General features: G+C 34.6%; 3 protein-coding genes across 3 annotated transcripts; 1 reads left to right on the top strand and 2 right to left on the bottom strand.

Annotated features, from left to right (window-relative positions):
- Positions 1-5752: 5752 nt before the first annotated feature.
- On the bottom strand, positions 5753-8835 carry LOC135846206 (uncharacterized). The gene is made up of 10 exons (XM_065365173.1): positions 8441-8835; positions 8144-8363; positions 7674-8068; positions 7276-7610; positions 7009-7197; positions 6817-6934; positions 6512-6739; positions 6339-6444; positions 6053-6266; positions 5753-5904 (listed from the first exon to the last, which is right to left on the bottom strand). Exons 1-10 carry the CDS (start codon positions 8553-8555, stop codon positions 5881-5883), a joined length of 1944 nt encoding a protein of 647 aa, XP_065221245.1. The 5' UTR covers positions 8556-8835; the 3' UTR covers positions 5753-5880.
- A 168-nt stretch (positions 8836-9003) lies between these two features.
- Positions 9004-10169, top strand: LOC135846208 (NAD-dependent protein deacylase Sirt4-like). The gene is made up of 2 exons (XM_065365176.1): positions 9004-9705; positions 9780-10169. Exons 1-2 carry the CDS (start codon positions 9085-9087, stop codon positions 10104-10106), a joined length of 948 nt encoding a protein of 315 aa, XP_065221248.1. The 5' UTR covers positions 9004-9084; the 3' UTR covers positions 10107-10169.
- Positions 10170-10263: 94 nt separating this feature from the next.
- On the bottom strand, positions 10264-12846 carry LOC135846205 (cullin-1-like). Its single transcript, XM_065365172.1, has one exon. It carries the CDS (start codon positions 12670-12672, stop codon positions 10453-10455), a length of 2220 nt encoding a protein of 739 aa, XP_065221244.1. The 5' UTR covers positions 12673-12846; the 3' UTR covers positions 10264-10452.
- Between the last annotated feature and the right edge of the window lie 215 nt (positions 12847-13061).

Below are 13061 nucleotides of genomic sequence, written 5' to 3'. Positions count from 1 at the left end.
TCTCATATTACAGGTACTACAACGCAATCTTGCAAAATTTAGGTTCAACTTTTAGGTTTTTTTTTTTAACAAGTATGTAAGTATGTAGAAAAAGTGTTACATATTCAATTATTTAATTTGCATGATTTTTCAGAAAATTTCGGATAACTTCGACGCTGAATACTGAGTTCGAAGGAAAAAAAATGAGCTTTCTAAACCTCTAGAAATTTTTGTTACAAAAAATAAACTCTTGTAATTTCACTTTGAGATTTTAAAATTACGAAAAAAATTAAACGTGGACCTCTTTTAACTCGATTTTCTACACTTTAATATCTCGAATCAAGAAAAATTTGGGAACTAAACAAGGGTTCTGATATTTTCCACTTCCCAAACATTCATCAGCACTTGGAAAAACACTCAAAACTGCGAAAATTCTATGAAATTATCATGCAGGGTGTCCACTATTTTTGGCAAGTCATTTTCCCTCACTTTTCCAGGTTTTCCAGAAAAATTTTCCAGATCATTTTTTCCAATTTTCTATACTTAGATACCCCATACTTTAATTAGAGAAAACGTTTCAGGAGGAAGGGGGGGGGGGTACTTTTTCCAAAATTTTCTCTTCAAACTGGATACTTCTTTGAATATAAAAGACAGCTAAACGTTGATTTCAAATTTTTCATTTAAAAAAAAAATTGAAACACGAAATGGGTGGCGCTGTGCTCCAAATTTTCAACCCGGGGGGGGGGGGTGAATTGGGTACAAAAATACCGAATGAAAACTGAAAAAGACCGCGTGAAGAACTGATGAGGGCTCGGGGCAGATATCATGTTGGGCCCCATTTCTAGAGTAGAAGCTATTTTTAGTTTTTTGAGAAGATGTGGTGTCGAATGAAAATTTTTCGATTGATATGATAGAAAAATATCACTTTTTGCCAATTGATACAATATTCATATGACTTATGAAAATTTTTCTTTCCTTTTTTTGATATCTGGAGGCCTCAAATCTGAAATTTCTCTATTTGAAAATGAGAAACGAATTGGCCCGACCGAAAGCTATTGAAAATTTTCATTTCGAGATGCCTAAAAACGAGGGTTTTTTTAATGCAAAATTTTTTTGGTTTTCAACATTTTTGAATTTTAATATTTTTTTTTTGAAGAAAATTGAACAGAATAGACCCAAGCGAAGGCGAAAGCTCTTGTAAATTTGTGTTTCGAAAGGTATAAAAACGATGTTTTGTTGTGAAGTGTTCATTTTTTGGCTTCAAAACTTGATCATCTAGAAAATTTCATCTTGTTTTCGAAAAAGAAAAGAAAACAAGCCCCAGCGAAGCGAGGGCAAAAGCTGTGTTTCGAGAAGTAAGAAATAATGTTTTCCTTTCATCTCAGGCCTTTATACGAAATTTGTAATTGATCGTTTTTTTTGAATTCCAGGGATTTTGCGGGAAATTACAAAATGTCTTGACTTTTCCAGAGACTGACCAAATTCCTTGACTTTTCCAGGTTTTCCAGGAGAGTGGGCACCCTGTCATGTTTTATGCCAAATTCAGCATTCAAGAAAAATGAAAACGCTGTAAAAGTGAGCCATTACAGGTATACCGAGAAGTCAAATTCAACAAATAAACATATACAGTAAGCGCCGCTTATTATCATTGCGGTTATTAGAATAATTCGCTTAATAGAATGGAAATTCGTTGGGACGGAACGGTTGTATCTTTTTACATTGAAAGAATTTCGCTTTATGTGGTAATCAAAGGTGAATGAAGTCGGTTAATGGAATTGGAAATTTTTCAAAAATCAATGAAATAGGAATACTTTTTATCAAAAAAACAAACAAACAAACAAAAATAAGTCTTGTTTTTTAACCGAAAAATTGGAAAAAACCTCCCATTTTCAACGAAAATTGCGAAAAAGTGGTTTCCTGGCAATTATTGCAAACAAATCTTGTTTTCTGCTAAAATTGTCAAAATTCTGGGCTTTTTGTAAAAAAGTTCCAAGGCCCACTTTTTTCTAAAAATTGTTCAAGTATCTGCATTTTCAAAAAATTATCAAAAAATCCATCTTTTGTGTTCTTTTTCCCCCTTGAAACAGCCAAAAATTGCAAAAAAAATGTCCTGTTTTTTTACCTAAAAAATGCAAAAAACTTCTCACATTTTTCGAAAAAAAAACTACGAAGAAGTGTCATTACTTTGCCAATAATTCCCAAAATTCCCACATTTTTGCTTTTTAAAAAAATTCTTGCAATTAAAAGTACAATGTTTTTGCCAATAAAATTCTGATTTTTGTCAAAATTGTCATTCTTGCTTTTTGCCGAAATTTTCCACCTTTTTATACGTTTTCAAGTACCATTATGAACATTTAGTTCAATAAATCATGTTTTTTTATTCTTCAATCGTTTATTGGAATAATTCGGTTAATAGAATAGCAACCACTCCGTCCCAACCCGATCACATTAAGCGGCGCCTACTGTATTCGAAATCAGCGATCTTAAATTACTCAACGTTTTCATGTTTCGAGGGGTTACTACGGGGTTTATTCCGAGAAAATACTTGGAATACGTAGATAGTTATATTAATCATGTGCATTAAAATATCTGATAAACATACGCGTCACACATCACTTCCAATTTGTTGATACATTGATCACGTTCAAGGACACAAGGGAGGGGGGCATTCAAAAATATCCGATCAAAAAAATAACTGGATATTCGATCTCAGCGCCTTCAAGATAGTAACAATCGATATGTCACTTCACTTTTTGTATTTTTTTAAATTTTGATCAAAGTTGGGGCCCTTGTGCCCCTCAATTGGGGTGTCAAACCCGTATTTTGAAAATTAGTTTGTTTGAACGATAATTAAAAGGATCTCGAACAGATCTTCTGCAAGTTCAACCAGTTTTGAAATTTAAGCCCACAAAATGTGGCTGTTTCGCAATTAATCAGGAATGTGTGTGAAAATTAAGGCTCACTCCCTCTCTGTGGGTTAGGAAGAAAATGATAAGAAAATGATGGTGGTTATTTTACCAAACCATCAAAAGAAATTTGTAGAAAAAAACAACGAGCAAAATGGAAGACTACGTTATTTTTGGCTCGACTCGAGTTGATATATTTATTATAGAAACAATTCGCTCTTCCCCATTTTTCATTCATATTTACGGCAAACTGGTTAGGCAATTTTATCAACTCGAAAGAATTCCTGATGTAGGTGCTTATTTTTGGAAGGCAATTCAGATCATCACTGGATACTTTTTTCTGGGTTAAATGAGAAGTGAGAGTTGTACAGAAATAGCGTCCAGAAGTCAATCATTTTTACATCTTTACAGTTCGCCTCAAAATTCTGATCTAGATGTGTTGAAAAAATTTTGAAATTATTGCGTTGATTGTAAGACAGGTACGAGTACCTCTTGAAATTAAAAATATGAGCCACAAACGCGTGAAAAAAACTAAACTAAGACTGCCCTTCATCAGACTCCTGGAAAGTTGGAACTTTTCTGAACCGTTTTCAGCGTTTTAAATACGACAAAAGGCAAATACCAATACCACCTACTTTGAAAATCAGCAGTTCTTCAAAGCTCAATTGAAACCTAATTTTTAATCACGAAAATCATTCCAAAAAATTCCACGACAACTCGCAACTCCATGTATAGTAAAGTAAAAAACGCGAAAAAAAGGTTACCTACATCAAGAGAGTAACTTCCCCTATAATATTCAAAACACAACGAAACCTTTTAAATTCTTCGACAATTCAAACCTTCGATTACAACGTGTAAAGTCTCTCGAATACTTCCCATTTTACGCAATACGTAAATCGTAGATCGTGTATCACTTTTTCCTTCAAAAAAAGGGAGGGAGGAGGGTTAAATTATATATGTCGACCAAGACTGACAATTTGAACACTTATTGCAATCAAGTTTCGGTTCACGAACTACAATACTGAAATTCCATTTCAGCCATCAAATTTTTCATACAGAATAATCGAATAAAACCACCAATACACCATGCATTTACTTTCGGTATCTACCTACTTGAAAAAATATTTTCTTCCGCCCACATAGGTTTTTTGAAAAAGCAAGAAATTCTATCAAACTTCGGAATTTGTTCGTTTATCGTACATACAAAAACATCTAGCCGCATATCGAGACGAGATACGAGAATTTTATTCTTATAAATTTCCTTTATCAGAATTCGGAACCAACGCAAAGACGTTTTGTAAATTCATGTTGGTGGAAGTTTCTCTTTCGCATGGAGGCGTTGAAGATACTCGAGTTGAAAAAAAGATGCCTTTGAATTCCGATAGAAAGAGAAATTAAGACTTGATGTTTTCGAGGGAAAACATTGACCGTGAAAAGTTCTATATTTTCTATTGTTTTAAATTTGGTCCATTTATGTAAGTATTTATTATTTAACGCCTTCAAGATGCTTCAGAAGCTAAAGTTCTCTTCAATGCTAGTTTTAGAAGTCGCGATTAGATTTTAGTATACCGCATTTGAAACCTTCGACAGGATATTTTCAACTCTCATTCCTCGAGGCTAATGAAGGCTCCCTGATATATGTACCACTTATACAATTTTTTCTAATAATTTCAAACATTCGTAATCCTTGGAAATCGCCTATATCATAATTCATCTCCAGCATCATATTCAGCCCGACAACCCTTCATACGTTCTCAATCACAGCTACATACCTACCTTTTGTAATGCAAAATTAAAACCGTAATTGTCAGCTAGAATAAAGCAAGGCAGCCGCCGAAAACGTGCATTGGTTCGGAAAAGAGTGGATTACAACATGAGAATGATACGAAACCAAGACGAAACGCGTTTTGAATCACATTAAGTCGGCGGTGTGGTGAAAAAAAGGACAACGTCCGCGGATTACGTGCCCCATATAACGAAACCCGATTGCGATCCTGAACCAGCATGTGGTTACATCGTGAATCCTTCTTATCGAATACCATTAATACACATCACGCGAAAAAACACATCCGTTGTGAAATTTTTTCGTCAAATGCGAAAAGAATCGAAGATCAATTTTTTTTTCCTCACGTGTATGTGCGTTCGGCTCAAAAAATTCTTGTCATTCGGCGTACGACTAATTTCCAAAAAAAAAAAAAGATGAAAAAAAAAACATATCTAAACGAATTTACTCGCGTACTCGGGATCTGCGCTGAATAACGAAATGATTAAAAAGGTATTTCTACGACAGACGAAGGAAGATACGTCGCTCGAGCATTACTTTTCAACTCGTTCAGCCCAAAGACTTACGGTGTGATTTACGATGCGTGAATTTCAAATGCGAAAGTAATACCTTTTCGAATTCTTTCTATTTTCTCGTTAATAATCCTTCGCTTTAAATAAGATTTTTCTAGAGAACGCGTGAAAACACTTCGATATTCTAACAAGATTTGAATTTATTACAACGTGTACCTATTCTTTTGCGAATCACGTTCTGCAATAATAATATGAAACAGGTAGACGCACGTTAGAAGGTTTCTTGGTAACTCCGAACTCGTGAACCAAGCTGATGAGTATCTAGGCTTATCATTTTTTCAAGAACATGAATCGGTAATCAATTTCTTCGTGTGACGAAAAAATTAGACTCTTCTCTACGAGCAGAACGAATCTTACCGCGATCCAAATTAAAAAGTGACTGACACGTACCTACGACGAATTTTAAAACATCTGAACATCGCGAAGACCGAATCATACAACAGGGTACTTTTGTTCCGTTTGTGAAACCACGCTTCGTCGAAATATTCTCATCTTAATCACTGCTCAACAAATAAACACAATGATGTTGATTTAATTTTTTAAAAAAGAAGTATCTAATTAAATCAAATAAAAACTCGATTACACGCTTAAATAATAACCTATAACAGATTCTCTTCTTGAATACAAGTCTTGATTTTTTTCAAAAAGTCGCTTGTTCAGGAGTCTGAAATGAGAAGCAAAAATAATTTAAATTTTTTTCGTTCAAAAATCAATTACCCGCCAAAAAATTTCAACATTATTCGTCTCATTTAGGCTATTAAATGAATCAACTAGTAACATTTTTCACCGGCAATTTGTCTCTGATCACTCACCTCAATTTTATCGTTACCAGGAACTCGAGAAAATATTTCACGTTGAAGGAAGGGTAACTTTTCATTATCTTGTAAACTTTCCCATACTGTCGTCGATATAGGAACCGGTATCACACCTTGCGTCGCCAACGTATCGATATCTAATTTGAATTTACCCCTTAATTTCACACCATCGATACAATAACACGTCGGAGAAAGCACAACGATGGCAAATCTGTGGGAAAACGCGTTCGCATTAATTAATTGGCAATGAAAGTACTACTTTCGACGAGTCCTCGATACTTACGAATAACCATTCGCAGGGAGAACAATATTTTCCAAGTTTTGGCCATCCTGCACATCTTCTTTTATGGGTAAAGGCTCGCCGTTTTTATTCAGAACTATTAAATGTTCTGCGAAACGATTACCGTAGTTAGAAAATAGCATTTATCAAAATTCCAAATATATTCCTTAAATTACCGATGAAATGTCCGTATTTAGTCATAATGTTATTCGCGATGTGAGATTTTCCATTGAATAATAGTTCCAAGGATGGAGAAAGATCTACGGATCGCTGTGTTTCTTTGACATAGTTAATGGCAGTATCAATAATATCGGCAGGTGGTAAAACTGTGACGCCGCTTTGTTCCTTGGTGGCTACTGCGCGATATAAATTCAAGATTGCAAGATGATCCAGCTTGTTGTGTTCTACAATAATGAAATAACAAATTACATAGTAAATTTACCGCTGCAAAGCGAAGATTGAACATACTATAAAGTCTCACTTCGATTCAGATATTGTCGTAGAAAGTCATCTGCGAAAACTTTTTCTATCAGTGGAACGTGCCATCGATCGAGGGAAACTAATTCCACGACTATTCGTACCAAAGGTATTTGAATGTCCTGAAACAAATAATGATGAATTGATGGAATTTGAATCTGGGAGAGAAAGAAGTAAACTTTTAAAATAACCTTACTTTTATTTTCAGGAAATAATCAATAAACACCGGTTCGTACGTGCTCCAATTCAAAGGTAAATATCGAGCATCTGAACACGCTGCGATAAAGGATATAATCATCGTAATATCGTCTTCCCTATTCGCAAAATCATTTGTACGTGATAATGAAAGGTCGATATAATTTAGAAAATCCAAATCGACGTAACTCTGTGAATAAAAATTGACAAAACGTCGTAAAAAATTTATCTGGTGGGAAGCTGGTGGACGAAAATGATCGAAACTTACGATACGATTGAAACTTCGCTGTAGTTTACAAGCATCGATCCATCCCAAATCGTTAGTAATGACGCTTTTGGTAACATTCGATAAGAACACTTCATCGTAGAAAAACGAATCAGCAAATAGAAAACCATTGATCATGTTGCTTGCGATATAACTGATATCCCTGAATGACATGTGCTCCATTCCTTCTTTAACCTTACTTAGGCAAAATGTATAAAGTAGTCGACGTGAACTATCCAAACTTTTGACATTACTCATCAAGAATGCATTCACGATATCTTTGCACTGATCCAATGTGAGCTGATCCCGTACCGCGAGTGCTGCCTCGACTATCACATCTGCGAGATAAAAACGGATTAATAAAGAATATAAATCAGCATCTTCGGTTGCTAGCAACATACCTATAGATTTAAACGAAGTCTTCTTAAATAAGCCGAAACACAAAGCTTCAGTTATTTTTTTAGGATCTCCGTAATTTAATTTAGCACGAATGTTGGTGTCGAATACAATAGGTAGCGATATTTTTAAAGCTTCAACAATTGGACTGGAAGGAGCATCTCGTATTAAATAATTGATGAAAATCAACTGATTAATGCCGAGTTCGTTGATCGTTTTGGTTAAAACTTGTAGCAACGTTTGGCAGAATGTGCTGTTCATGGACACATTCATTAATTTCACGGTTTTCAAAATATTTAATATATCGTTGGGTCGCAATGCACGAGCTGACTTTTTCACTGATTTGCACATTTTTTCGAAAGCTGGATTCTTCACTAATAATTCTTTACTCATTTGAGAACTGAAAAAATTAATATGAATGTACTTCAGTAATAATTTCACTTTATATAAGAATAATTAATAGTTTTCGAGTTACTTTTTGGATTGTACTATTTGAAATATTTGCGTAAATAACGGCGCGTATAAAGGAACAATAAGTTTCTCATTTCTCTCCAAAAACTGTATTATATCTTTGATATTTTTCAAATTTTGTATACTATTGAACGTATCAGTTTGCTGCACAGTCAAGACAGAATGTAAATTAAAACTTTCCGGTGTTCTAGGTTTAATTACGACAGGATCCGCCAGCACACTTTCTGTAAAAGAATTTATTTATTTTAGAGAAAAGATAATGAAAAACAGTTGATATTAATGATAAATTAAAATGATTTACTTTCGTTATCCGAACGACACGATGTTACAAAACTATTACAAGTATTTTTGAGCAGGTTCGATGAACTGAAACCAATGATGGGTCTCAGAATGACTGGGAAACTTTTTCTGAGCATTATTAAGCCTTTTCAAAATCCTATGGAGGTATCTTCATAAAATATTTCTATTCAACCGAGCTATGCGGTGAAATTATTTGAAACACCGCAAGGATGAAAAACTCACAAAATCAAGTTATTCAAATTACTGTACTCTCAGACATTTTATGGAGTATAATGAACGAATAATGATGAATTAATATACCGATAGAAATGGCGAATACATCGTAAAAAATCTAAATCTTTTTACATTTTCATAATTTTCATCATTCTTCTTCACATTTTTTTTAATTTTTTCAAAATTTTGTGATAAGCTTATCCTCGCTATAGCAAACATGTGGAGCACATGCAGCACGCGTGTAGACACGTGAGCGTGACGTCAGCTAATTGTAGTCTTTTCCGGAGCATAAAGCATGATGTGGAGAAGTTGTGAAGGTGGTGGCTGTTTAGTTGATGAAGGGGAAGGAAAGGAAATGTTATCAAATTTTGTCTTTGCCAAAAATTGATAAAATTTGAAAAAATATGAAAGACAGAATAGACAGAATGAAAAATGATCAATTTCCGGTCAAAAATATCACACTATGATATTCCATCGCTTGGTAATGTGCTGTCATCGATCTCCAGAACTATATGCTATGTTCCGGCGCATCATCCAGTCAACCAAAGTGATATTGGCAAATTGAGAGAATTTCTGCTGTCACACAAAAGTAAAACGTTGGTGATAACAGGTGCGGGCGTTTCTACCGAAAGTGGAATTCCGGATTACAGATCTAAAGATGTAGGCTTATTCGCTCGTAGTAATCATAAGCCCATGACTTACCAAAAATTCATCGAAAGTGACGCCGGCAGAAGACGATACTGGGCTAGAAGTTACGTTGGATGGTCCAGCTACTCGAAAATTTCCCCCAACTCGGTGCATCGCGCTCTGAAGAAATTAGAAGACGATGACTTTATTTCAACTATCATAACTCAAAATGTTGATAATCTGCATAAAAAATGCGGCAGTAGGAATGTGATCGAGTTACACGGGACTCTATTTCAAGTCATTTGTTTATCATGTCAAAATTCTCTGGATCGGTTCGAGTTTCAAAAGATGCTCGAAAGCCTGAACCCGAAATTTAATGTAACGCCCAGTATGATTAGACCCGATGGCGATGTTGATTTACCAGAGGTAATTATCTAATCGAAATGAGAATAGCCGTGATTTCTGAACTCGAGTTATTGTATTGTTTTATATTCTTACAGGAATTTGTGCTATCGTTCAATATTCCTAGCTGTCCGAAATGCGATGGAATTTTAAAACCAGACGTTGTATTTTTTGGAGAAAATGTACCTTTACATAGGGTGAAACATATTCAAAGAGTCGTCGAAAGTTCAACGGCTGTTCTAGTTTTAGGATCTACTTTGGAGACCTTTTCATCATACCGAATCATCTTGCAAGCCAGAGATTTGAAAGTACCTGTATACATGATCAATATAGGGCCAACTAGAGCAGATAATTTAGCGACATTCAAAGTGAGCGCCAAATGCGGCGAAGTGTTTGAACATTTGTTACCAAAATTACAGCTGTAATTCAGTTTTTTCTGTTATTATTATTATTTTTTTTTGTTGAATAAATTTGAAGTTCGTTGTTTATTAGAAAATTAATTCTTTTCCACCCAAAGCGTCATTTCTCAACTCAATTTTACCGCAAATTCTACTCAACTACAAATAATTCGAAAATAAAAAATGAACTGTAACAAGTATCGAGTTTTATTCCAACCGTCACAATATGATGTACAAAAAACATCACAACTATAAAAATTGATTTAAAAACGTTAAAAAATTGATGAATACTATCAAAAAAAAATTCGCTACAACGATGGTATGATTAAAAACAAAGGGTAAAAAAGTAAATAAATAAATACAGTAAAAAACACTAGGCTAAATACCGATAGGCATCATTTTCGTCATCCATACGCGCAATATACTCTTTTTCAATCAATATATCAATACATTTCTTAACATTTATAACTGAAGGTTGAAACTGTGAAGAGATCTGTTTGAAAACTTCAGCCACCAATTGATGATGTTTTAACGATTTCCTCATTTTCATGATACGCACGATCGTTGCTTGTATAGCTATAAGACGGCTTTCCTGAATACGATCGTGAGTGCTTTTCTGCCCTGTTGATTGTTCCGATTTGGTTGGCTGATTTACATTGACTCTCAATTTTTTATTTTTATATTCGGCGGAAAATCGAACTACAGATGAAGTTTGCATACTAGATTCGTCATCTTCGGAACGCAATAGTTTGGATTTAATTAAGATGAGAACGTTTTGAATTAGAATCTTAGTATCAATTCCTGTCGCAGAACATAGCTGATTGATAGACCACGAATCTGAAGAATTGAACTGGAGAAGTATAGCTGTTTGAAAAGTGGAAACTCTAAGAGTATATCGAACATCGAAGCAATTGGTAATTAATTCAACTCTTGACATATTGTAAAGCCAATTCAATTTACGACCAGAGAAAGAACTGTTATAAAATGAAGTGAACAAAGAAATGGTTTGTTCTAATTCCGCAGGAAGTAAAAACGTACTCGAAGAATGCAGCGGCCAGGAACCTGCAGATAATATCTGCGCATCGAAATCTATCATCAGAGTTTTACTCAAAACACCTAAATAATTTTTAAATTTCTCGTTCAAGTCTCTGGAAACGCATATATCTTGAAACATTCTATGAAGCATTTTAGCGTACTCCACGCCGCAAATTTGTTTCAGTTTCAAAATCATAGAAGCTTCGCTGTCTTCGCTAACAGATGAACGCAATATTAGTCGTTTAGCTAGCATTTCGCGATAAAAATGTAAAAATACATCTTTATCTCTAATGTATTTAAATACAACAACGATTTGATCAAGTGTATCTTCGAGATCAGTCTCGTTGGAATTCCGATTGGATTTTTTCAACATTAAATCGCTCAATTTAGCCAAAAATTCGGCAGATTTACAACTCGAACTACCATTAGAAATGGCGGAGTTATTATTAATAAAATCATAGCAAGCTTTATCAAACGCTGCCACAAACCCAGGATTATTGCTGAACGATTCGTGAATTAATTTAGCATATTTTTTATGTACTTGCACAACAGCGTATAGGTACATCTTCGAGTTGTTTTTTATCGATTCGCTATGCCTCGCTATAGAATTTCTTCCTTCCTGGCTGACGTGCTTTTGTACCATTGATTGAAGCACTTTTAGAGTATCATCAACTTGATTAACAAGCATATAAAGCGCACGAAGATCTTCGACGTTATCTGTTTCCAAAGCGATTTGAAATTCATCGAAATACGTTTCCGAATGCAATTTTAGAGAACTTCTTTGTATAGTCTCTACTAGTTTATCGTGTGTACTTTCATGCAGATAAATTTGAGCTCGCTGTCTTTCTTCTAGTATTCGTTGATGAATTTTCTTTCTGAATTCTGCTATGGAATGATTTTCAAGAAATTCGGTACTTTCTTGCATGTAAAATCGTTCGGTATCGATTAGAAATGGTTCTTCAAACGAATTTTGATACAGCTGCAGACTTATTCCAGCCGCCGGACATTCTTTATCCAATCCTAACACAACCAATGAATTCAATACTTCACTAATCAATCTCGTACTTATCGATTCTCCATTTCTTCCGCGTTCAATTAGTTTTAAAATAGCGTTTGTCAATCTGCTAAGCATTCCTTCCAGTAGACTTTCGCGCCAGTTAATGAAGGCTAGATGGTAAATCTCGAATTTGCAGCCTCCACCGGCTTCGAGCGTCCTTTCAATTGTCCAGTGCCGGTTGAAATATGCGCAGATGCCATTCAGGACTTTGGAGCTAAAGTGATACATTTCCCACTCTCTGGTGTAGAATTTCAGAAGATCTTCGTCGATTAGATTGGAACTAATTGATTGTAAATTGAGCAGGTGAACATTTAGAAACGAGTCTAGTCTTTTGTAAAGATCATTACCATTTGAACAGGAGCTTTTCACGCAAAATTCGTAAACGCGAGTATATAAATCAACATACTGGTTTTTTGTCAAAGGTTCTCTTCTGTATATTCGTTCCAGACCCATTTCCAGTCCAATCCAGATTTCTTCACTGGTCAGCTTCGTAACTTTCATTGTGGTATCTTGAGAGCAATGGTCACCAATTCACCATGCTTTTTCACTAATTGTAGATACTGCTAGTTCATAATTGTAATACTTTTTGGCACTTAATTTCCTTTAATTAATCTAATTTACGAACTCAATCGAAAAAAAGTGATTAAAAAAATAGTGATAAAACTTCGTACCCTTCCCCATTCTCACCCCGCCAACAAGGAAAATTTTGTTATTGTTTTTTCCATGACGTGAGGAGGAGAGCTACGATGCAATTATTGGACTCATGTTCAGTGTTTTACTTCTTTATTATTCTTAATATTCTTTAGTTTTTTTTTTCATTTAGATTTTTCAAAACGGCTTACTTTACCTAAATTAAAATTATTTATTCATTGCTGCTTGACAATTAGGAT

The sequence above is a fragment of the Planococcus citri genome, chromosome 5 (assembly GCF_950023065.1).
Source record: "Planococcus citri chromosome 5, ihPlaCitr1.1, whole genome shotgun sequence".
In the NCBI taxonomy this organism is placed as follows: domain Eukaryota; kingdom Metazoa; phylum Arthropoda; class Insecta; order Hemiptera; family Pseudococcidae; genus Planococcus; species Planococcus citri.
The sequence above is the reverse complement of the archived record's forward strand: the minus strand, read 5'-3'. Positions and strand labels throughout refer to the sequence as shown.

Bases quoted from the DNA above. Each gene is read 5' to 3' on its own strand.
- LOC135846206 (XM_065365173.1), bottom strand. From the start codon at position 8,555: ATGCTCAGAAAAAGTTTCCCAGTCATTCTGAGACCCATCATTGGTTTC. The intron at 7,198-7,275 runs GTAAGTTTCGAT...TTTTATTCACAG, and splicing joins AGCGAAGTTTCAATCGTATC to AGTTACGTCGATTTGGATTT. The intron at 6,445-6,511 runs GTAATTTAAGGA...ATCGTTTCGCAG, and splicing joins TAAATACGGACATTTCATCG to AACATTTAATAGTTCTGAAT.
- LOC135846208 (XM_065365176.1), top strand. From the start codon at position 9,085: ATGATCAATTTCCGGTCAAAAATATCACACTATGATATTCCATCGCTT. The intron at 9,706-9,779 runs GTAATTATCTAA...ATATTCTTACAG, and splicing joins GCGATGTTGATTTACCAGAG to GAATTTGTGCTATCGTTCAA.
- LOC135846205 (XM_065365172.1), bottom strand. From the start codon at position 12,672: ATGAAAGTTACGAAGCTGACCAGTGAAGAAATCTGGATTGGACTGGAA.